The following is a 26,913-nucleotide window of genomic DNA, read 5'->3' as shown; positions in this document are numbered from 1 at the left end:
TGAGTATATTATACATTTTTGCTTTGCATAAAAATTAATTAAATTATTTATTTTTATTAAATATTAAAAATTGATTAATTATTATTAAAATATTATTCAAAATAAGTAACGCAATATTAATCTACAGGTGTTTATCTGTTTCAGTATTCACGTTAATCTATTAATAGGCACTGTATTCTTTGTTTAAATAAAGAAATTAAAAAAAAAATTGTATATTACCTACTTATTTATCGTAGATTTTGAGTACAGCAATTGAGCAATGAATGTATAAAATGTATTAATTTTACAACTGTGATAAGTAAAAATTGTCAGAAGTTTTCTTGATAATAAAGAGAAAAAAATAGTGAAAAATGGGAAATTTTATACAAAATTATAGTATTTGACACTATAATAACATTCTTGTTTTGTTGTCTAGTTCAAAAAACGAATAACCGTAGATAGGTACTTACAATTTTTATCAAATTTTTATAATATAATTTCTTACATGGTGTAACTTTCAAAATATTTTGACTCTTTTTGACCTATATTTATAGTCTTTTTAAAGTTACTTTTCTATAAATTTAATGCTTAAATACATTTTTTTTTCTGGCCAAAAAATTTGATACGAGGTTTTTATCAAGTATGTAGTTCACTCTAGAACCATTAAAAAATCTATCTAGTATATAAACTTGATTAATTATTATTGACATTTAAAGTTAATATTTGGACCAAATTCGATTTAAACAAAGGTAAGCGATTTTAGTTATTTTGATGTAGTTAAAAAATAGTTTTTGTAGGAATATGAAACTTTTGTGTATATTATTATATTTTATATACATTATCACATTTTATAAATGTTTAGATTAATTTTATGCTATTGAATATTTACGGTGTATATTACTGCTTGTAAAATACAATACTGTAATAGTAATAATTATTATTTTAATGACTATATTATATTTATATAATAATAGGCTGACAAATCGTCGTCATTGTTTTTCGAATCCAATTATTTATCGTTGAGTTCAAATTTAATACGCTTGTTACAGTAGCCTACTCATTGATAAGGTATCTGGTATACTCAATTCTTAATTTATCGAAGAGCGGTTACTTACCTCACTTTCCCCTTCCCTTTAATTTTTTAATTTTATTATCGTACTAAATACCTAAAATATTTAAATTATGACCAAACATTAATTCACTTTGTTTATTTTTTGTGTGATCGTAATAAAAATATTTGATTAAAGGCATTTAACGAAATTAAATAAAATGCCCATATTTTTTAGTACAATATACTATAATTAAAACATATGATTTTATTTAATATTTTAATATTGGATTTTTCAATAATTGCAAACCAAATCAAATGTAGGTAACCAAAGACAAAAATATTTTAATTTCTGTATTTTTTTTTTTTACAGGGTATATTACTAAGTAACAAAAAAAACATTGTCATCAATATCGTGTACGAGCTCTGACGTTATTTAAACTCGTGATCTTTTTTCTCTCGGGCAAGTATACATTGATAAACTCGAATGAATGTATAATATCCAGAGCAAGATCACGTGGAAATCTCTATTGGCAAACGTTCCCTCGAAACGACGACACAATATATATTATACTTATTGGACATCTCTGAATTACAAACGAGACCGAATAGATATTAGTCTGGATACTGAGATTTACGATGTTTCTAAAAATCTAATATTGTCGGACACGATGACGTGATGACCCCGATCACTTCGGCCTATGCTGTTGCAATTGTACGTGATCCGATGATTTCTTGAAAACTCGTTCGACATTCGAATTGAAACGTATATTGGCCGTAAACTAATATGTACACAAAGCGAACGAGTTGACGTTTTCGTGATAAATATTAGATTTTAAACAATCGAAAAAAGTTTTAAAAATAAAAGGCTATAGGTATATTCATATCCAAGAATCTAAACATGAAATGAAAACACAACGTTGTTGTAGAGATTTACTCGTCAATGTATGTGACATATAAGTTGAAAGTATTTAAAGAATAAAAAAATATATATATTATATTAGATGATTTGATTCGATATTAATAATTTTAATTAAATTTGATTCCTTCTAAGTAGATATAATGTTTAAGCTAAATTTATAGACTTATGTATTAGATATTGCAGCAAGAATTACGTTACTTTACAGTTATATTATATACCGTTCAATTTTCAGTAAAGTGCCATTAACATGTTTTATGGTTTATCATAATATTGAACGTTATATGTTGACATATATTGTTAAATCATTTTGGAAGATAATCATTAATCAATATTTTTAAATAATAGTAATGTAGCTATCATCATTATATAGTGTACTATTACTAACTGTATAATTATGTTTAATCGTTTAATGTCACTTGATTGTAAGTAAACATTTTGTGATCATATTGAGATACCCTTTTCTATTTTTTAAAAATTATCTACCTATGTCAAATAAAATTTAAATTTTTAAATTACAAGTTTTTAATAAAAAAAAAAAATAATAACTCCCTAATATTAAAACCAAAAGTGTTGATAATTTAAAGTTAAGCCTACAGTTTCATAAAGTACTAATAACGTATAATAAGTAATTTTATTGAATTAACGTTAATTTAATATTATTTATTTTTGAAGTTAAATAAAGTAAATGGAGTAAACAAACAGAAAAAAAAAATGATTCAATTGGATTTTTTCAATTTCAATCATTAATAAAAAGTCAAAAGTTAAATAAAAATATGGGGTTTTTTCAACAAATTTTAACATATCTAGGTATATCATATTTTACATTAATTACAGATCGACAAATTATATTTGTAAATATACGATTAGAAATTTTTATTTAAAATTTAATTTCAACTACGTTAATAATATAATATGAATGTTATAAAATTACGTGATAAATTAGTTTACATTAAATTTGAATATATTTAGTTAACATTTTATTGTAGAATAACATACATATATATTTTTTTTTTTTTATCAAAAGTATTCTATTCTTATTTTTAAATAAGTAATATTAAAATGGTATAGATATTTTCGTTAAAATTGTATACCAACGTAAAATATATTACGTATAATAAAAAAATATTTACAGCAAAATGCTGAACGTTTTACTAATTATTAAGATCTAATGTACTTTAAAGTGATAAGCGACATTTATTACATTACACGAGAACTCACCCCCGGCACAGGTTCACTGTAATATGGTTTTAACTTTATTTTTTCGTTTAAAACGTAACAAAACCGTAATTATTTCTCAAAATTGCAGATTTATCAGAATTAAATAATCTAATAATCTAAAATTGTATACTTTCTCTGTAGAATATATTTTTATATTAGCATTACGCACTTGAATCGAATTTAAACAACAACAGTCATTATAATATTGTTTTTTGGCTTATCAATACGAGTAATAGTTTTCTGTTTACCCGATCGTCGACCTGTCGCGATTGCACAAGTTGCTAATTATTCTACGAATTGCAACGAAAAAAACAACAACAACTGCTGTAGTAAATATTCAATTTTTTTTTCTACCTTTTGTTTCTCTTGTACACCAAAAATTGCTAAAATAAAAATGTTAAGAGCTAATAACAACCGATAATTGTTCGAACCGACAACTACAATTACTCGTTGGCCCATCTATTATATATAGATATGATACACCTTATTGACGTTTAGTAGACTTCGTGTCTATACTGTATATGTCAATAATTTAAAAATGTGGTACTTAAAAGTGTCGTCGAGTTTACTCATTGCAGTGGCATTAATCTGTATGATACAGGTAGGTGAAGTATTATGTTATAAAACAGAATTCTTATACGGCCAATAATATTTATCACTGCAATCTAAATTCAGTAGATATATAGGCATAGTAACTATGGATATTGAGTAGCATATTTTATATTTATTTTATCACAGATTTTAAACCAATTTCAATAGTCTTAGGTTTAAACCGATTCTAAGGATATTTAATGCATAGATATTTACTAAAGTGATGCTATGTAATGAAGTTTTTTCAATTCCCATTTATGGATTATAAATCAACAGCAATCTGGATTTTAAAGTCAAATATTGCAAACGGTCTTAAATTATAAGAAAATTATCCATTTATGTATCAAGTACAAATTATTTTTCTCGAAATAAATGCCTTAAATCATTAGTAAAGTTCCAAAATACTTCGATTATATGACACATTCTTATGAAAAAAAATAAGTAAATAAGTGTCAAAACCATATTTTCCAATAATGTAAAAGTTTTAAAGAGAAAATAAATAATAATTAAATTTTCTAACATTGATAGTTTTGGGTAATATAATTTATATTGTAATTTATAATTTTATTTTTTAACTTTATTTATTATATTTTTGATTTTATTCATGTTTCTGGCTAAGATTAGGAGTTTAATAATAGGGGTAGGCCTTCCAGGTGGGTCGTCTATTATGAAGGAGAAACATTGTTAAAAATTATAGATATACTTAAATTTCACAAGATATATATTTTCATAAAAAATTAAAACTATAATGATTCATTTTTAGTAATACAAATATTTTTAATGGTGAGCATTATTTCAAACTATCAAAAATTTAGAAGATTCTCACAGATACCAATATAACTGAAATGTAGAGAATTTTAAATTTTGGTTTATTTGTTACTTTATATGATTACTAAATAGAGATTAAAAATATTTAAACATCTACATATTTTATTAAGAAATTTAATTTTATCGAAATTATTTTAAATTAAGACTGGAGACTAAAAAACTGTCTAAAAAGTAAATAATTAAAAAAAGCTATTGATAAAATATGGGATGAATTGGTACAAATGTATTAAATAATTAATTTTACAAAATTAGAATAGCTAAAAAGAATATAATGAATACTTTGAATTAATAAGAAAAAAAGGAAAAATATATAGCTCATCATTGAAAAGGTCAATGTAATGGATATATTAAATTTGAATTTAATAATAAATCATTGAATGTAAAAATGATTCTGGGTGGAGATAGTTTATTTCAGTAAGATCTCGTTAGCCCGACACCCGTCAACCCGACAACTTCAGGAATCTGATACTCTTTTCTTTTCTTTTTTCTCATACCTAAACGAGTAGTGTAATTTGTAAATTGGACTTAATTAATATACGTAACATATCCGATATGTATTTTATTTTTTAAATGAACTTTATTCACTCCTCGATCTTAATTATTTGTCATCAGTTAACTTTATTATCGGTTTATTTATATGTTCGTTGTATCATACGTACTCGTCAATATCTTTAATAAGTAAGCATACAACATAAACATTAATTTAAAACATAGAATTAATCAAAAAAATTGATTAGAAACATAACTGATTAAGCGGAGTCTTATGGTATCGGACGTGCTACGATTTATAATATTAAAAAAAATCGTGACAAAAGTTGAAAATATTTGAATGATCACAAAAGTAACCAAAAAGTAATGAGAAATGTTTAGTTTCCTTTAATTGGTGATGCCTTATACATCTGGTTTCGTCAAGAACATAACAGACACGCGTAACAAAATAATCATCAAGCAATTAAAAAATCTTAAAATTTTAAAAGCATATTTTTGATATTTTAAATTGGTCAATAATTTACTTGCCTACTAGCCTAAATATCGAGTTTAGATAACACAAAAACTTTTGATAAACAAGTTTAATGAACTTTTCATTACATCTGTTAAAAAGTTTCTTAAACAGCAAAATTAATCACAGGAACCGTTATTAATTTTAGATAATTGTATAGGACATGCCATTGACTTTAAGCCTGAAGAAGATTTTATAAAAATTATGATCTTATCTCCAAACATGTGCCCATCGTTACAGCAAATGAATCAAAAAATAATTCAAATAGTTGTAGCTCCACTAAAAAAATGTCTATTATACGATATTGTCTATAAAAAAGGGAAACATTGTCGATTTTATAAAAACCAATAATATGAACGATGTTGTATACAATTTTGCTTATATCTGAGAAAATGTATCTACTAAGGTGTTAATTTCATCAATGAAAAAAAAATGGCCTACATTACAACTTTTAATTCAGCACGTTAGTTGACACGTTAGTACAAGAAGACTCTGAAAACGATGATTTTTTAAATACATATATTTATGAAACCATTGCTGAGCTTGACTCTAACAAATCTAAACGTCTTACAGAACATAACGTAAAATATCAGAACACTGAAAACGAAGAAGAAAATTTTCAACCGATGATAAAATTCAGCAAGACAGACGTGATAATGAGGTAGAACACAAGATGCCCGAAATTCCGTACAGTACAGCATTCAACTGCTATACAAGCCACAGTACTTGTCTCCAATAGGTTGATGAAAATTAAATAAAATCTGAAAATAATATGATGGTTTTGAAGCAGCTGCAAGAACAGATAGTGAAAAATTCTTTACAAAATAAAAACAAACAAAAATCAACAAAAAAAAAATAAAAATAAATGCATTTATTAATATTTAATTCTAAATATAAATATTAATAAACATAGATTAATAAATACATTATCGCAATATGTACAATACACTTATTACTACCTTATTTACAAATTTTATATTCAAAATAAATAAAAACATTATTACATTAATAACAGGAAAGTTGTTTCTTTTATTTGGTCAAACCCGCAATAATCCAACTACTACTGGTCTCATATAATTAAGGATAGCGATGTCTTTATATTAGTTAAACGGAAGAAACTACAAATAGGTAATAGCATACAATTAATTTTAATGTTTTGAAAATATTATTGTGTATACAAAATATAATAATACTCGTATACGTTAAACCTACTTAATTTCCGAAAAATATTTTCGAATCACAAGAAAATAATTAAAACTGTAATTCTTTGTTAAAATATGGAATTTAAAAAAAAAATTTGAACTTAAAATGCTTATAAAAACATCTGTTGCTATATAACTTATATATAATTCAATTATTATAATAAACATGTATGAGAAGCCTTGTTTCAAGTTTTTAAATTGATTGGTTGAGTGAATATATTTTGTAATAATCCAAAGTTATCGACTCAAATTTGAATATCTTTTCATTTAAACATCATATATATTATTCCATTTGGTGACCCATGATGTATAATTATAATGTTATATTCCACTTATCAGAAAGTCTATCTTTTGCTAATATGACACTTCTGTTTTATCAATAATATAAATATTTATTCAACTCAGACGATTGTGAAGAGGGGACGTTACACAACTAAATACTTTTTAAAAATAAAATATAAATTAAAATGTATAAGTTAGTATTTTCAGCATTGTGCAGTGTTACGATTTTGCTCCAAGTGTCTTAGATATCATTAATCATCTGACAAGCTCTTGTGTCGTTTTCCTTTATATATTATAATCAATCTCTATGAGAGCAATGGGGTTTTGGCTATGGTGAATAATCTGGGCGGAATTTTTGTGACTTCACTGTAACTTTGGTATTCTAATCGTAAAAATGTTTCTGGTGAACATCTGAGGTTAACTTTTCGCCGTTAAGACGTGTAATCTCCGTTTAATTGTTTTATTCAATTCACGCAATGGGGACTATGTTCTTCACACTGGATTTAGTATGTTTGTTTTATTAATTGCCAAATAAATTGTGTCACCATACTTTTCGTGTGTAGTATTTTTTATACTAAGGTACATAACGAAACATATAACACACACCCAAAATATATGTATGTATTTGTAAAATTAATAACTTTAATAAATAAATTGTTCCGTATAAAAAAAAATGTATTGCATAACTAATTTTATTGACAGTAAACCAACATTATTTTGGTAAATTTTGGTTTTTAATCAAAAACATTAAATAGATAAACTTTATATACTGAATCATTTTTAATATGTCTGTATTTATATATTTTCAGAATGCAATATCGCTCACTTTAGATCCTAAAACTATAGGGGATCAGTGGTCAACACTTGAAAATTCTACAGATCAAATTGATTTAAAAAAAATTTCGAAAATGTGTAAAAATTCTATGAATAACTTCAACGAAAAATTAGAGAATACGAAAACTATTGTTAACACAAGATTACCTGAACCTAATAAAACAACAGAAGATATAGTAAACTTAGTAAGTGATGTAAAAACGCAAATTAAAAATTCATCTGCAGATCTCGTATCTGTAAGAAAATTAGTTCAAAAAACTGCTTTACGATTTAGAGACACATTCAAATCACTTGTATCATTTACTGAATTAGATAATGAATCCGTAAATAAAGAATTAGAAAATATTAAGAAAACAACAGTTGATGGTAAAAAACCATTGGTAAATCGTGTTATACGATCATTTGGAAACCGGTATGATCTTATGAAATTGGCCAACAAGGTTCTTGAGATATCTTCTGATCATGAAAAGTTAAAAAATAATTATGACGAAAAAAAAAAAAATGCTAAAAAAGAATTTAATTCGTTGTGGAATTCTTTAGCTAATCATTCGAAAACTATAAATGATAATGCTCTAAAGGCCTTGGAAACTTTCTTTGAAGGCATCAAATCTGTAAAATTAGTGAAAAAAAAAGTTAAGACACTTGGTGAAGATGCAATTAATGAAATTAAAGTGGGGGATGATATTAACAAACTTAAAAACGCAGTTGAATTAGCTAAAGCATTGAAATTGAAGTTCGAAGATGAATGGAATCTTGATTCAGGTGAATTAACTTATAGTGAAGAACAGAAGAAAGCTACTACTAAGACAGCAGATGAAAATCCGGTTGAACATGATAATGAACAAGATAAATCTATTGAGAATAGTTCTACTAACGATATCCAACCTAGTTTGCCAGCAGTTGAACAAGAAACGATTAACAATGAAAAAAATGTTATTCCATCTACCCAGGCTGAAATTGAAAAACCATCTAATGATAACAGCCAAACATCAGATAAATCTATTTTTTCAGTTGAGGACACACAATTGCCTACTGAGCCAAAAAATAAAGATGAAACTAAAATAATACCACCAACAGATTTAAAAAACGATGATAATACAAATAATAATGTTTCTGATAATATAGATTCTTCTATTAAAGAAACATCATTTAATCCTGATACCGCTAACAACGAGACACTTATTACACCCACTAAAGAATCGCTAAATAATAAAAAAGGTAAGACAATAAATAAAAAAACAAGTCGGGAAAAAACACCAATATTACCATGGAGAAAACTAATAGAATTAGATGACTCACAGGTTAGTCAACAATCAGAGAAATGTGAAAGTTTATTGAATAATACAACACCAGACTTTGATAATATAAAAAAATCAGCAAAAACCCAAATACAAGTAACTAAAAGTTACAAAAATTTACAAAAGATAGAAAATGACATAATTCAACAATTTTATGATAAAATGGTCAGTACAAACATACAACTGTCTGATAATTTAGTGAATGCAGCAGAAGATGTTTGTGCTAATGTAACACCAATAAATAAAAGATATGAAACAAAATTTAAAAATGATTCAAACATTAAACGTATAAAATATTTGTTAGGTAAACAGTACGATCCTAATCAGTATATTTTAAAAGTCTTAGATGATGCAAGTCATAAAAATGGGATCGGTGGCATGAAAAAGACTACTTATTACAAAATGTTAGCAGTAGCTTACAATTTGAACCACGAAACAAAAGAAATGGAAGACGCTGCATTATACGCAATGAACAAAATCTACGAAGGAAAATTAGCAGCAACTAATTTAAAAAAAAATATTAATAAGGAAAAAGCATCAAAAGCTTGTTACATACGAAATATTTTACTAGAAAAAGAGAACGAGGCTGAGAAAAAGAATAAGGATGAAAATAAAGAAAAAATAAAAGAAACTATAAGTGATGACACCAATACGGAACCATTAAAACCTGATGTCAACCTAGATTCAGTTGATGAAATACAGCAAACGGAAGTACATGATGACAATGAACCAATTTTAAATAATGAAGAAGAAACAGTCAATTCTGATGATGAAAATGATGCGGAGAAACTCGAAAATTCAGAGAATACTGATGGCGATGCAAACGAAGAAACTGATGAAAAAAATGCCTCTGACAAACCTAAAGCAAAACGACGCAGAAAACAAATAGATCCCAAAGACGGAAAAGAAATATCTGAAGAGTATGATACAATGGAAGAAGACGAAAATAATTTGAATAAATCTAATGCTATAAAATCAGGCGAAACTCCAGAATCAGAGTCAACGATTAATGCTGATGATGAAAATGATGCGGAGAACATCGAAAATTCAGACAATGTTAATGGCGATGCAGATGAAACAATGGATGGAGGAAATGCCTCAGACCAACCTAAAGCAAAACATCGCAGAAATCGTATTGATCCCAAAGACGGAAAGAATATACCTGAAGAAAATGAGGCATTAGCAGAAGACAACGAAAACTTGAATGAATCAAATGCTATCAAATCAGGTGAAACTCCAGAATCAGAGTCAACGAACAATGCGGATGACGAAAACGATGCGGAGAACATCGAATATTCAGAGAATGTTAATGGCGATGCAGATGAACCAATGGATGAAGGAAATGCCTCAGACCAACCCAAAGCCAAACGTCACAGAAAGCGTATAGATCCCAAAGACGGAAAAGAAATTTCTGAAGAGTATGATACAATAGAAGAAGAAGACGAAAACAATTTGAATAAGGAAAATGAGATAAAATCTGATGCGATTCCGGAAATAGAATCATCCGTTAATAGTAATAGTGAAAAGGAAAAGGAAACAATAGAAAAAGGAGGCATTAGAGAAGACATACCATATGACAATGAGGATAACCCAAATGATAATTCTAATAAAGAACCAATTGATGATAATGTAGCAAAAAAAGAATTAAAAAACAAATCAAAAGAAACAGAAGAGTTGGATGAAAATGAAGACTTAAATAGTGTAGAAGGTGCAGAACTAAATGGTGTAGATAATGAGAATATTATTCCCGCAGCAGAAAGCATGGGAGAAGATTCAACGTCATATGAAACAAGTTCTGAAGAACCTAATTCAAATAAAAACCACCAAAATAACGATAATCCTATAAAGGAAAGAAATAATTTAGATTATAAACCTAATAAAAAAAACAGACACCACAGTAAACGTAAAGACCCTGTTACCGGGCTTGAAGTGTCTGAAGAGTATGACACCGTCGAAGACCATGACGATGAACCACTAACTGAAGATAACGACAGAGAAATACCAGCTGAAACACCCAAAAATACGGAAGTTGAAGAGGATTCTGAAACACCAGAATTCGATGAAAACGACAATAATACACAAAACGAAGCAGATAGTCCATCCAAATCAAACAGACGCCGAAGAAAACGTAAAAACCCGGTTACCGGTCTAGAAGATAACAACCCAGGAACACCGAGTGAAACCCCCGATAATACGGAGGTTGAAGAGGATTCCGAAACACCAGAATTCGATGAAAACGATAATAATGAGCAAAACGAAGCAGATAATCCAACCAAACCAAAAAGACATCGCAGAAAACGTAAAGACCCTGTTACCGGGCTTGAAGTGTCTGAAGAGTATGACACTGTCGAAGACCATGATGATGAACCACTAACTGAAGATAACAACAGAGAAATACCAGCTGAAACACCCGAAAATACGGAAGTTGAAGAGGATTCTGAAACACCAGAATTCGATGAAAACGACAATAATACACAAAACGAAGCAGATAGTCCATCCAAATCAAACAGACGCCGAAGAAAACGTAAAAACCCGGTTACCGGTCTAGAAGATAACAACCCAGGAACACCGAGTGAAACCCCCGATAATACGGAGGTTGAAGAGGATTCCGAAACACCAGAATTCGATGAAAACGATAATAATGAGCAAAACGAAGCAGATAATCCAACCAAACCAAAAAGACATCGCAGAAAACGTAAAGACCCTGTTACCGGGCTTGAAGTGTCTGAAGAATATGACACCGTCGAAGACCATGATGATGAACCACTAACTGAAGATAACAACAGAGAAATACCAGCTGAAACACCCGAAAATACGGAAGTTGAAGAGGATTCTGAAACACCGGAATTCGATGAAAACGACAATAATACACAAAACGAAGCAGATAGTCCATCCAAATCAAACAGACGCCGAAGAAAACGTAAAAACCCGGTTACCGGTCTAGAAGATAACAACCCAGGAACACCGAGTGAAACCCCCGATAATACGGAGGTTGAAGAGGATTCCGAAACACCAGAATTCGATGAAAACGATAATAATGAGCAAAACGAAGCAGATAATCCAACCAAACCAAAAAGACATCGCAGAAAACGTAAAGACCCTGTTACCGGGCTTGAAGTGTCTGAAGAGTATGACACCGCCGAAGACCATGATGATGAACCACTAACCGGTGATAACAATAGAGAAATACCAGCTAAAACACCCGAAAATACGGAAGTTGAAGAGGATTCTGAAACACCAGAATTCGATGAAAACGACAATAATGCACAAAACGAAGCAGATAGTCCATCCAAATCAAATAGACGCCGCAGAAAACGTAAAGACCCAATAACAGGTCTTGAAGATAACAACCTAGAAACACCGGTTGAAACCCCCGATAATACGGAGGTTGAAGAGGATTCCGAAACACCAGAATTCGATGAAAACAATAATAATGAGCAAAACGAAGCAGATAATCCAACCAAACCAAAAAGACATCGCAGAAAACGTAAAGACCCTGTTACCAGGCTTGAAGTGTCTGAAGAGTATGACACCGCCGAAGACCATGATGATGAACCACTAACCGGTGATAACAATAGAGAAATACCAGCTAAAACACCCGAAAATACGGAAGTTGAAGAGGATTCTGAAACACCAGAATTCGATGAAAACGACAATAATGCACAAAACGAAGCAGATAGTCCATCCAAATCAAATAGACGCCGCAGAAAACGTAAAGACCCAATAACAGGTCTTGAAGATAACAACCTAGAAACACCGGTTGAAACCCCCGATAATACGGAGGTTGAAGAGGATTCTGAAACACCAGAATTCGATGAAAACAATAATAATGAGCAAAACGAAGCAGATAATCCAACCAAACCAAAAAGACATCGCAGAAAACGTAAAGACCCTGTTACCGGGCTTGAAGTGTCTGAAGAGTATGACACTGTCGAAGACCATGATGATGAACCACTAACTGAAGATAACAACAGAGAAATACCAGCTGAAACACCCGAAAATACGGAAGTTGAAGAGGATTCTGAAACACCAGAATTCGATGAAAACGACAATAATGCACAAAACGAAGCAGATAGTCCATCCAAATCAAATAGACGCCGCAGAAAACGTAAAGACCCAATAACAGGTCTTGAAGATAACAACCTAGAAACACCGGTTGAAACCCCCGATAATACGGAGGTTGAAGAGGATTCTGAAACACCAGAATTCGATGAAAACAATAATAATGAGCAAAACGAAGCAGATAATCCAACCAAACCAAAAAGACATCGCAGAAAACGTAAAGACCCTGTTACCGGGCTTGAAGTGTCTGAAGAGTATGACACTGTCGAAGACCATGATGATGAACCACTAACTGAAGATAACAACAGAGAAATACCAGCTGAAACACCCGAAAATACGGAAGTTGAAGAGGATTCTGAAACACCAGAATTCGATGAAAACGACAATAATGCACAAAACGAAGCAGATAGTCCATCCAAATCAAATAGACGCCGCAGAAAACGTAAAGACCCAATAACAGGTCTTGAAGATAACAACCCAGAAACACCGGTTGAAACTCCCGATAATACGGAGGTTGAAGAGGATTCCGAAACACCAGAATTCGATGAAAACGATAATAATGAGCAAAACGGAGCAGATAATCCAACCATACCAAAAAGACATCGCAGAAAACGTAAAGACCCTGTTACCGGGCTTGAAGTGTCTGAAGAGTATGACACTGTCGAAGACCATGATGATGAACCACTAACTGAAGATAACAACAGAGAAATACCAGCTGAAACACCCGAAAATACGGAAGTTGAAGAGGATTCTGAAACACCAGAATTCGATGAAAACGACAATAATGCACAAAACGAAGCAGATAGTCCATCCAAATCAAATAGACGCCGCAGAAAACGTAAAGACCCAATAACAGGTCTTGAAGATAACAACCCAGAAACACCGGTTGAAACTCCCGATAATACGGAGGTTGAAGAGGATTCCGAAACACCAGAATTCGATGAAAACGATAATAATGAGCAAAACGGAGCAGATAATCCAACCATACCAAAAAGACATCGCAGAAAACGTAAAGACCCTGTTACCGGGCTTGAAGTGTCTGAAGAGTATGACACTGTCGAAGACCATGATGATGAACCACTAACTGAAGATAACAACAGAGAAATACCAGCTGAAACACCCGAAAATACGGAAGTTGAAGAGGATTCTGAAACACCAGAATTCGATGAAAACGACAATAATGCACAAAACGAAGCAGATAGTCCATCCAAATCAAATAGACGCCGAAGAAAACGTAAAAACCCGGTTACCGGTCTAGAAGATAACAACCCAGGAACACCGAGTGAAACCCCCGATAATACGGAGGTTGAAGAGGATTCCGAAACACCAGAATTCGATGAAAACGATAATAATGAGCAAAACGAAGCAGATAATCCAACCAAACCAAAAAGACATCGCAGAAAACGTAAAGACCCTGTTACCGGGCTTGAAGTGTCTGAAGAGTATGACACTGTCGAAGACCATGATGATGAACCACTAACTGAAGATAACAACAGAGAAATACCAGCTGAAACACCCGAAAATACGGAAGTTGAAGAGGATTCTGAAACACCAGAATTCGATGAAAACGACAATAATGCACAAAACGAAGCAGATAGTCCATCCAAATCAAACAGACGCCGAAGAAAACGTAAAAACCCGGTTACCGGTCTAGAAGATAACAACCCAGGAACACCGAGTGAAACCCCCGATAATACGGAGGTTGAAGAGGATTCCGAAACACCAGAATTCGATGAAAACGATAATAATGAGCAAAACGAAGCAGATAATCCAACCAAACCAAAAAGACATCGCAGAAAACGTAAAGACCCTGTTACCGGGCTTGAAGTGTCTGAAGAGTATGACACTGTCGAAGACCATGATGATGATCCACTAACTGAAGATAACAACAGAGAAATACCAGCTGAAACACCCGAAAATACGGAAGTTGAAGAGGATTCTGAAACACCAGAATTCGTTGAAAACGACAATAATGCACAAAACGAAGCAGATAGTCCATCCAAATCAAATAGACGCCGAAGAAAACGTAAAAACCCGGTTACCGGTCTAGAAGATAACAACCCAGGAACACCGAGTGAAACCCCCGATAATACGGAGGTTGAAGAGGATTCCGAAACACCAGAATTCGATGAAAACGATAATAATGAGCAAAACGAAGCAGATAATCCAACCAAACCAAAAAGACATCGCAGAAAACGTAAAGACCCTGTTACCGGGCTTGAAGTGTCTGAAGAGTATGACACTGTCGAAGACCATGATGATGAACCACTAACTGAAGATAACAACAGAGAAATACCAGCTGAAACACCCGAAAATACGGAAGTTGAAGAGGATTCTGAAACACCAGAATTCGATGAAAACGACAATAATGCACAAAACGAAGCAGATAGTCCATCTAAATCAAATAGACGCCGAAGAAAACGTAAAAACCCGGTTACCGGTCTAGAAGATAACAACCCAGGAACACCGAGTGAAACCCCCGATAATACGGAGGTTGAAGAGGATTCCGAAACACCAGAATTCGATGAAAACGACAATAATGAGCAAAACGAAGCAGATAATCCAACCAAACCAAAAAGACATCGCAGAAAACGTAAAGACCCTGTTACCGGGCTTGAAGTGTCTGAAGAGTATGACACTGTCGAAGACCATGATGATGAACCACTAACTGAAGATAACAACAGAGAAATACCAGCTGAAACACCCGAAAATACGGAAGTTGAAGAGGATTCTGAAACACCAGAATTCGATGAAAACGACAATAATGCACAAAACGAAGCAGATAGTCCATCCAAATCAAATAGACGCCGAAGAAAACGTAAAAACCCGGTTACCGGTCTAGAAGATAACAACCCAGGAACACCGAGTGAAACCCCCGATAATACGGAGGTTGAAGAGGATTCCGAAACACCAGAATTCGATGAAAACGATAATAATGAGCAAAACGAAGCAGATAATCCAACCAAACCAAAAAGACATCGCAGAAAACGTAAAGACCCTGTTACCGGGCTTGAAGTGTCTGAAGAGTATGACACTGTCGAAGACCATGATGATGAACCACTAACTGAAGATAACAACAGAGAAATACCAGCTGAAACACCCGAAAATACGGAAGTTGAAGAGGATTCTGAAACACCAGAATTCGTTGAAAACGACAATAATGCACAAAACGAAGCAGATAGTCCATCCAAATCAAATAGACGCCGAAGAAAACGTAAAAACCCGGTTACCGGTCTAGAAGATAACAACCCAGGAACACCGAGTGAAACCCCCGATAATACGGAGGTTGAAGAGGATTCCGAAACACCAGAATTCGATGAAAACGATAATAATGAGCAAAACGAAGCAGATAATCCAACCAAACCAAAAAGACATCGCAGAAAACGTAAAGACCCTGTTACCGGGCTTGAAGTGTCTGAAGAGTATGACACTGTCGAAGACCATGATGATGAACCACTAACTGAAGATAACAACAGAGAAATACCAGCTGAAACACCCGAAAATACGGAAGTTGAAGAGGATTCTGAAACACCAGAATTCGATGAAAACGACAATAATGCACAAAACGAAGCAGATAGTCCATCCAAATCAAATAGACGCCGAAGAAAACGTAAAAACCCGGTTTCCGGTCTAGAAAATAACAACCCAGAAACACTGGTTGAAACCCCCGATAATACGGAGGTTGAAGAGGATTTCGAAACTCCAGAATTTAATGAAGCTGCATATGATACAGATGAATATGGAAACCTTGAAAAACCAAGCCCAAGTAAATTGAGGCGACGAAGGAAATCGAGACAACCTCAATTTGTTAATGAAAATAATAATGAACCTGCGTCATTCGATAATGATAATACCAATTATTATCCAGTCAATAGCCAAGATGTCAAGAATGATTCCGTTCCTTTCAACAATAATGAAGTTGGATATGAAACACCAGATACTGGATATGAAGACACAAATGATATAGAAAATAAGAGGGAACAACCTGAATTAGTTGAATACCCTGAAAGTTCATATGTTCCATCAGAGAATTATGCATCTCCGAATTACATGGATGGATATGGAAACGCTGCAGAACCAAGTCCTCGTAAATTGAGACGACGAAGGAAATCGAGGCAACCTCAATTTGTCAATGATAATAATAATGAACCTGCGTCATTCGATAATGATAATACCAATTATTATCCAGTCGATAGCCAAGATGTCAATAATGATTCCGTTCCTTTCAACAATAATGAAGTTGGATATGAAACACCTGATACTGGATATGAAGACACAAATGATATAGAAAATAAGAGGGAACAACCTGAATTAGTTGAATACCCTGAAAGTTCATATGTTCCATCAGAGAATTATGCATCTCCGAATTACATGGATGGATATGGAAACGCTGCAGAACCAAGTCCTCGTAAATTGAGACGACGAAGGAAATCGAGGCAACCTCAATTTGTCAATGATAATAATAATGAACCTGCGTCATTCGATAATGATAATACCAATTATTATCCAGTCGATAGCCAAGATGTCAATAATGATTCCGTTCCTTTCAACAATAATGAAGTTGGATATGAAACACCTGATACTGGATATGAAGACACAAATGATATAGAAAATAAGAGGGAACAACCTGAATTAGTTGAATACCCTGAAAGTTCATATGTTCCATCAGAGAATTATGCATCTCCAAATTACATGGATGAAAATGGAAACGTTGCAGAACCAAGTCCTCGTAAATTGAGACGACGAAGGAAATCGAGGCAACCTCAATTTGTCAATGAAAATAATAATAAACCTGCATCCATCTTAAACAATAATGCTAATAACTATCCAGTTGATGATCAAGATCATGAGTCTCTTCCTTACAATTATAATGATGTTGTTGAGGATGTACCAGATACTGGATATGGAGAAAGAAATGATATAGAAAATAAGAAAGAACAACCTGAATTAGTTGAATACCCTGACAGTTCATATGTTCCATCAGAGAATTATGCATCTCCAAATTACATGGATGAAAATGGAAACGTTGCAGAACCAAGTCCTCGTAAATTGAGACGACGAAGGACATCGAGACAACCTCAATTTGTCAATGAAAATAATAATAAACCTGCGTCATTCGATAATGATAATACCAATTATTATCCAGTCGATAATCAAGATGTCAATAATGAATCCGTTCCATTCAACAATAATGATGTTGTTGATGATGTACCAGATACTGGATATGGAGAAAGAAATGATATAGAAAATAAGAAAGAACAACCTGAATTAGTTAAATACCCTGACAATTCATATGTTCCATCAGAGAATTACGCATCTCCAAATTACATGGATGAAAATGGAAACGTTGCAAAACCAAGTCCTCGTAAATTGAGACGACGAAGGAAATCGAGACAACCTCAATTTGTTAATGAAAATAATAATGAACCTGCATCCTTCGTAAACAATAATGCCAATAATTATCCAGTTGAAAATCAAGATAATAATGAGCCTATTCCTAAAAATGAAAGTGATGTGCAAGAAGACGTTTCTATCCCTTCCAAAACTGAAGTTGACTCTCCAGATAGCAATACTGATTGTACAAGTAACTCAAATAAACCTAGAAGAAAAAAACATGGTAGGAGAAAGATGATTCCTGTGAATGTAGATACAGAAAGTAGTAGTACTCAAAATGATGAAAAATCGACAGAAAACCCTGAGACACAACCAAAGGATATTCGAAGGAACCCTAAAAAAAAGAGACATATTAGACGTATTAGAACATACGTAATTAACAAAGAAACAAATGAAAGAATACCTATTAATGATGAAACATATTCTACTACGAATGGGTTACCTGATGCTTTACATAATAAATTAGACTCATTGGAAGCTGAAGATGATCTAGATTCAAATGCAGATAATGATGATTATTCTTCATTTTTGGTAATAATAATTATTAGTTTTAAATTTATTATATAATTATTTAAAAATTGTTTTTATTTGTTTTAGTTTAAAGAATACAATTCGGACCAATGTAAACGTAATGCATACGACAGATTTAAAAAAGTTGCATCACAAGATGCCAAGCAAATTGCTTATCGAAGCGTTTTAGATACTAGTGAGATGCGAAGTAATATGTTAGCAACAATAAAAAATGCAATAGGTAATGTAAAAGCCTCACAGACATTTAATGATGTTGATCAAAGTTTAAGGACAGTCAGCTACTCTCTGAAAGCCGGTTTGAAGCAAACTATTAGTGACTTGGTTATCAAAGTGGTTCCGTTAGCTAAAGATTTCCTGAAAACAGCCGAAAACCTTAAGGAACTGTATCAAAAAGGTCCACAGTCCACTCGCAAAATGTTAACAAACATCTTAGAGAATGAGTCAATCGTTCCAGATTCAGCAAAAGATATATTGACACTTATTTCTCCTCAGTTTGACGTGGATAAATTAATAAATAATATCTTTGAAAAACCGTGTAATGCAAAATCAATGAAAGAGAAAAAGATCAAAGCTCAAAGAAAACTTATCAATCTATCAAAGCACATGGACACGGCAATAAGCAACATTGACTGTTTTGTGCTTTCCGCTATGTCTACCGTAGGAATCGGAGCAGATACATTAAAACTGTTGAAATCCGGTAGAGTGATTATGAGTGATAAACATCCCAGGGCGAAAATATTGAAAGAAGCTGTGGGAATAATTAAATCTGGTAAAAATATCCGAAATAATATAGTAGACTTTACACCGACGTTGACAACTTCTGATGGAAACACTGAAAGTGACGAAGATGATGATGATGAAGATCCTGAACAAGTTGCTCAGAAAAACGAAGAATTTTTAAAAACTGTACCTGACCTAGACGATAATATACCCGAACCAAAGAAAGTCCCAAACAAGCGACAGTCATTGGGTGTAATTGTTGTACATCCTAACAAACGGATAGAGTACAAAGAAGTAAATGATACATCGCAATTGAAAAAATTCGTTGGGGATCAAACGAATAAATACAAATTGCTATCTAAAAATAAACATCCAAAATTTTTAAAACTGAACAGTAAAAAAGTAATCGACGCTATGGTTGCGGATGTGAAGAAAAAGGCTGAGAGAAATGGAATGACCAAAAAAGAAATGGTAGAAGAAATAATTAGAACTTTGAACAGTAGTTAAACTTATTTACGACTATAAATTTTAACGAATGTTTTTTTGTATTATTATTGATAAAAATGTTGTTATCACACATTAGAAATTATTAAATTTGTATTTAATATGTTGAATATTTTTAACTCTTACTTCATAATGAAATCGTTAAAAATATACAAATTCGTATGAAAAATAATTCAATTTATTATATAATTGATATTTCATTGAATAAAAATGTTACGACTTTTTAATTATTTTATAATTTAAGTAGTCATAATATTATTTACATGATTATATATTTTATTTTTTTATTTTTAAACGTCAATTTTCATGATATTTTTTTATGAATTTTATTGTAGTTCTAAAATCTCACTTCATTAACATTAGTTAAATTAGTGCAAATTTAACAAAATGAAAAAAAAATATATTGTAATGTAATAAAAATGCAACAGGTGAAGACTGTACCAAATTAATACTCGCTACACATGTAACAGGAAGTAGAATGCACGTAGATAATTAGGTATTTTATCAATATTGGTGCTCCGTCAGATGAATGGATTTGAGGTTCATCTTGGTAAAAAATGATGGAGAGGTACATCCTCTCGCTAAAATGTATAATACACTCAAACACATTTTAAATATTAGGTCAACGTTGGAATGTAGTCAAACGTATTGAGACTTGGTAGACACCCACACGGCTGGAACACGATTGAGCACGGTTACGACTTACGATAAAACAATAGGAACCCCAAAAAACCCCAAAAACAACACGATTGAGCATGAAAATAGGCGCGACGTTGCCACTTGATACCGTAGAATATTATTATTAAAAAATAAAATACATTTTAATAAAAAATAGTTGCAAAGTTTCACTCATATACATATAAAAAAAAAGTCAAAATTCAAATTTCTTTCCCTAAATACTTATTTCCGACTTTTAATAAGTATTTAAGTAGATTGTCAGCATTTTTAGATTTAGAATATTCCTGATAAGCCTTTATAGTGAAGTTAATTTTTTGGTTTTCGAATACTAAGTCGTAACCGATATTTTCACGTATTTTATTAAAACCACCGTTTATTCCTACAAAGTACCTATACCTATTAATTCATTTATAATATAATATAATCGAAACTATAAAAACTATAAAAATATAATATATACATTAAATCATACGATCAATAAAAAAGTGAAAATCTGACAACGTTGTACACAATATTTATATTTTTTATCGTGCTCAATCGGGTCGTCAAAAAGGTCGGCCAAAAACAACCGTGCTCAATCGGGTATCACCGGCCCACACAACCCGACCCTGTTAAGTTAGGGTACGCTTTGACGAGTTATGAACATTTTAAAGTTGTAATATTTCACATAGCTGTAACTCAATTTAAAATAATAATATCATTAATAGCATGTGTTAATGTCTAGACTCTAGAGAATATTCTTACGCTCACCTTTAAATTTGATAATAGGTAAATTTACTCTAATATTAAACCTAACATCACAAAATGTATTCTGCTGAACGAAAATTTGTTATGCTGTACGTTATTAAGACAGAAACAACACATGCGGGTATGGCGTCCTCTTAAGTGTTAATATAAAATATTAACTACATAAAAATAAAATAATTTTATTATTCGGAAAATATGATTAAATTGATATTTATTGATTAATCATGAGTGTACATACGTGTATGGTGTGCTTAAAAAATATATGTAAAGTTTATTTTTCTTTTCTTAATAATGAACCCCTCTAACTGTTCAGTATTAATTACAGTTATTTAAAAATCAATATTATATACATACTTTTAAATTATATTACAGTTACAAATAATACTTATCATAATAATATAAAAAATTATTATAGAAATCAAGTATACAATATTATCCTGTAAATTATTTACAAAAACAACTGAATACCTAATCAATAACAGTTAAACAGTTTCTGTATTTAGAATTTTAAAATATAATACTAAGCAAGACTTAAATTTAAAAGAAAAAATGTAATTAAAAATTATAAATATATAATAATAATTGTACCCATATGATAAACTATACTAAGTATATTTTATTATATATTTATATTGCTATTATAGTTATTTATTTTATCATAAGTTACACGGTATAAATATTTTTTACTTTGTGCACAGTAAAATATAATAATCTACATAAAACTTTAAATCCCTAAAATTTCTTATTTTATAGTTTATAAGATCCAATAAATCCAATTTTATCAAGATTTGTACTTCAAATGTCTATAAAAATAAATTGTGCTTTTATATTTTTGAGTTTCAATTAGAACTACTCATATAAGAAATATTGTAGCTATAATAGCTATTCATTGGCGCAGCTAGGGGGGACTTAAGGGGATTTAGCCCCCTCAAAATAAATTTTAGTCTCCCCTCCCCCAAATTGTTATGATTATTTAAGATTAAATAATAATTTAAGCATAAAATAGTGATAATGTGAGATACGTCTTATACAATATGACGTAAACAATTATTATAACAGAATTATTCAAAATTAAATTGTATAAATATAAAATATTAGTTTATTTTCCAATATACATATAGGTAATTCAAATATTCATTAAAAATATTTTTATAATATAAATATTATGCGGGCATATCGACCAGCGGCATTATGGCGGTCACCATCCAATATTTTAGTTTTATTTTGATGAAAAATGGACAAAAAAACTTATTTATTATTTTTAATACACCAAAAATCCGTATTTTCACAGTTGTTACTATTGATATGAAAATAATCCAGACGATCCTCTTGGTTTTTTGGAAAGCATGAAAATAAGTAAATTAAATTAAGTATTTATTTGTGGGCCTGCAGTCTCCCTAATATTTTAGACCTAGTTGCGCCAATGTACCTACCTATTGAAATACCTAATTAATATATTTTTAACTAACTACATAAATGTGTAGGTACAATCTTCGTAATTTTTGACAACATTTTATATACATTATATCATTTTTATACGTTTGTTTTAATTTAATACTATTAACCCTGAAGGCTGAAATATCTAAGACATCAAATAAAAAGTTATTCTACCACATGAAACTAAAAGGACCTCTAACGAACAAAAAAATACCTGCTAAGAAAAAAGCTTTGACCAAAGTTTCAGAACATTAAAATAAATCTCTTAAAACAGTCTATTCGCATGTATCTGATTAATGAATTTATAAGGGTTTTTAAAATCGTAATACCGTATATATAACATGTTTATTAATATTAGTTTGTTTGTGTGTGTGTATATTTTGGAATAATAGTGCACAAATACACCATGGTTATATCAGAATTGACTAATTTGTCTATTTATTTCGAGATAATATTATGTAAATAAAAATTAAATATATTAAGAGATTAAAATACCAAACGTGCATAACGGTCGTCGGTCAGTGCTCATTTTTCGAGTCCACGACTATAGTTGATACCATAATATAATTAATTCCGAGCATAGATAAATATTTTTATTTTAAACTTAGTTTAATTTATTATTTTTCAAAGAATTTTGTTATACATTAACAGTCCATTAATTAAAATAAATAACTTAATTCAAATAGGAACTCTTATTTGGTCTTATTTTTTTTTACTTTTGGACATTTTGAATGTGGTTTTTAAAATACTAGGATCAAAGTGGTTTAGTGGTGCAGCGTTATCTATAGTACACTGTTCGTCATCGTCTAATTGGCCGATTATAGGAACTCGATCAGTCACGTTCAAATGAGGGGCCATCAAATTCATGAAAAACTGAAAAAAAAAGCCTTTTTATAGCGTGTTATTTAGATAATTTTCAAATATAAGCAGTTATAATCACAGACTCACATATAATATTTTATATTATCTTAATTCTTAGTCCATGGTTGGAATGAAATAATCATGGAGGTAATCAATTATCATAATATATTCGTTATCACATAACTATATCACACACTGCTAATGAAAATTCTAAAATTCTAAATACTACAAAGTATGACAGATATTCCAACCGATCCGTTCAACTATTTGTTTCTTCGTAGAGCTTCACCAGTTAATTAACGTTTCGACAAAGACAATTGAAACGGAAAAAAGTATAGAGATTTTAGAAGAAAGGGTGTGGGGCCAATAATTTTTTCATTAATAAATATAAGCAGAATAAAGTATATGTTTAGACAAGAAAGTGTTCAACTGTCTCTTTTCATAATTCCTATATGTTACGAGAAGTTATCTGGATAAGCTCTTCTCGAAAATATAGATTATAGACGGATAGAAGAGGTCCAGTTCTTTGGTCTCCAACTTAACATGACAATGAATTTTTATGGATTGACTATAAAAAAATCTTATGAATACATCAAGTTTATTATCTGATGTCTCGAAGTTTGAAATGTATGTCATAATTATTATCTTTTTATTACTATTAAAAACTTCATATATATATATATATATATATATATATGTATTCATTTGCCATCGAAATACAAGTGACACGAGATTTTTGGGACTTACTCGTACTATATAATATTATATAATATAAAGTATTTGGGAATTTCATGACAAAGCTACCTCAATTATTTTTCTAATATGAAATTCTCATAATCTCATCCCAATATCCCATTATAATAATATTGTAAAATATTAAAATATTGAAAAACCAGAAAAACATAATATTATTGAATCTTATACTTGAACACATCCTTTTTCGATTTAAATTTCTCAAGAGAATGTAGCAGCAATAAGTGAACTCATTAAGTCTATAATATCATATGTAAAGTTAAAAAAAATCTATTTTATACTATGATCTACCTGAGGTGGTTTTGCATTGCAGATTTGGGAATGTCTTTATTCCTTAGTTTAAATAATTCAATTGAGCATATTTTAAAAAAGTTATAAGAAATAAAAGAAAAAGGCACAACGTACAGCCAACGGTGTCGTAAATTCGAAACATTTAACTAAAAGTGTTGTACACTAAGTGTTAACCAATGAGCAACGATAAAATGTTATTCAAATTACAGCGATAATACTTATATTTTATAAAGTACCGTAAAACCTTAAACTTAAAATGGCTATAACTTCAAACTAGGAACAGCCAAACTCTGAATTTACCATTGTTTTCAATATATAATAAAATACTTAAATCCTCCTAAAATATGAATTAAAATCAAGGTGTTTAAACAAACAATGTTCTCATTTTTCAAATTATATAAGCCCAACGATATATAGGTATATATTTTTAGATAGAACTTTTATTATATACATGCAAATGTACTTAGGGATTTTTTTTTTTAAGAACAAAAAGTCATCAACCATCTATTAAATCTTAAGTAAAAAAAAAAGAAAAAGAAAAAAGAAACATGTATTATACAATTGTATAATATTTTACAATAACCTACCTCGCCGATGGACGTGAGTCCCATGTCGGTAAACTTAAGTTGCCAATGGGGTAGGCCCATGTGGACCAGAGCCTTTCTGAAATAGTTGCTGAAGTTCGGAGCGAGCAAGTGCCAGCGATACGTTGTGTCCAACAGCCAAACTGACGCGCTGCTGTGCTCTTCGCGTGGATGGACGTCCGACCGGTTCGCCGCCACAGATGCCACTGACGTCCGATCATCCAGGTACACCAGGCACACATGGCCTACGTCCGAGCTCGAGTCCAATTCAAATATCTTTGAGTTCTCTGTGAAGTCTGGCGTGTTCCTGTCGGACAGCCGGTCCAGCAATTGTAGATCACGCATCACGTTTACGTTGACCGTGTCCGATTTAACGTCGCACAGACGGACCAAATCGGACAGCGGATTTACGGTGATGTTTCCAATGGGTAAGTTGGAAGTGCCACCGACGGCAGCAGCTGCTACATCAGACGTGATACCTAGGTACAATAAATGTATTGTTATTACGAATGTAACAAGATAAGTTGTTAAAAGAACCTCTCTTATTTTCGTTGTCTAAAAATGTAAAAAAAAGATACCTACATCATAAGTAGTAATCTACATTTATTGATTCCACAATTAATAATACATTTATATTTAATTTAAAGAATAAATATTATTATTTCAATAACAAGAATTATGTAAATATGACATAATACACTGATTTTCAACCCAAGTTGAAAAATTGCTGAATATTTTTCAATGTTTAAGTTTACTTATTACAATACGAGAGCATAACATTATTACAGTCATAAGGTCTTAATAATATAAGGTGCCTATTTGTATGTATAGAAAATAACTCACAAATATGGTTAGGTACATACCACGTTAGCTAAGGCTAACACATTCTAAATATTTTAATAAATTAACTCTATTTTTTAGGTACTTATCGCATTTTATATTTAATTTTAATGTTTAGTATTTTTTATTTTTTCGGTAATACTTTTTTTTTACTTTGTTCTACCGTAGCTCCTCGATTTCTTCACTACTTAAAAATTTTAAACCAAAATAACTTGAGCCACTTTCTTTGGTTGTCAAACTTTTTATTTGCATTTTGAAATTGATTTTTGCTATTTATCTTAGTCTGGGCCAGTACTGAATATTGTTTTA

The 26,913-nt window shown here is 31.0% G+C and overlaps 3 protein-coding genes across 4 annotated transcripts in view; 2 read left to right on the top strand and 1 right to left on the bottom strand.

Annotated features, from left to right (window-relative positions):
- The window catches only part of LOC132920361 (uncharacterized), a 33,085-nt gene extending 31,286 nt beyond the window's left edge, over positions 1-1,799 (top strand). Inside the window, exon 10 of the mRNA XM_060982694.1 lies at positions 1,401-1,799. Within this exon, the coding sequence (XP_060838677.1) occupies positions 1,401-1,457 (57 nt within the window). The 3' untranslated portion in view covers positions 1,458-1,799. The remainder of the gene's footprint in view (positions 1-1,400) is intronic.
- Positions 1-26,913, bottom strand: part of LOC132920365 (tubulin polyglutamylase complex subunit 2) — a 38,681-nt gene that overhangs the window by 8,244 nt on the left and 3,524 nt on the right. Inside the window, exons 3-4 of one of the 2 annotated variants that reach the window (XM_060982700.1) lie at positions 25,768-26,243; positions 22,458-24,148 (exon numbers count right to left, since the gene is read on the bottom strand). In XM_060982700.1, the coding sequence (XP_060838683.1) occupies positions 23,978-24,148; positions 25,768-26,243 (647 nt within the window). In that variant the 3' untranslated portion in view covers positions 22,458-23,977. Of the gene's footprint in view, positions 1-22,457; positions 24,149-25,767; positions 26,244-26,913 lie in introns of those variants that run through there. The other variant, XM_060982701.1, reaches the window with a different exon arrangement.
- On the top strand, positions 3,630-20,640 carry LOC132918889 (titin-like). The gene is made up of 3 exons (XM_060980233.1): positions 3,630-3,768; positions 7,880-19,189; positions 19,256-20,640. The coding sequence occupies exons 1-3, from the start codon at positions 3,706-3,708 to the stop codon at positions 20,414-20,416; spliced, it is 12,534 nt and encodes a 4,177-aa protein (XP_060836216.1). The 5' UTR covers positions 3,630-3,705; the 3' UTR covers positions 20,417-20,640.

Source organism: Rhopalosiphum padi, chromosome 2 (genome assembly GCF_020882245.1).
Source record: "Rhopalosiphum padi isolate XX-2018 chromosome 2, ASM2088224v1, whole genome shotgun sequence".
In the NCBI taxonomy this organism is placed as follows: domain Eukaryota; kingdom Metazoa; phylum Arthropoda; class Insecta; order Hemiptera; family Aphididae; genus Rhopalosiphum; species Rhopalosiphum padi.
Note: the sequence above shows the minus strand (reverse complement) of the source record. Positions and strands in the feature narration are given on the sequence as shown.

What these genes read in the sequence shown, in the direction of transcription:
- LOC132918889 (XM_060980233.1), top strand. Translation starts at nt 3,706, where the DNA reads ATGTGGTACTTAAAAGTGTCGTCGAGTTTACTCATTGCAGTGGCATTA. An exon ending in CATTAATCTGTATGATACAG is followed by an intron (nt 3,769 to 7,879) that starts GTAGGTGAAGTA and finishes ATATATTTTCAG; the next exon opens with AATGCAATATCGCTCACTTT. An exon ending in ATGATTATTCTTCATTTTTG is followed by an intron (nt 19,190 to 19,255) that starts GTAATAATAATT and finishes TATTTGTTTTAG; the next exon opens with TTTAAAGAATACAATTCGGA.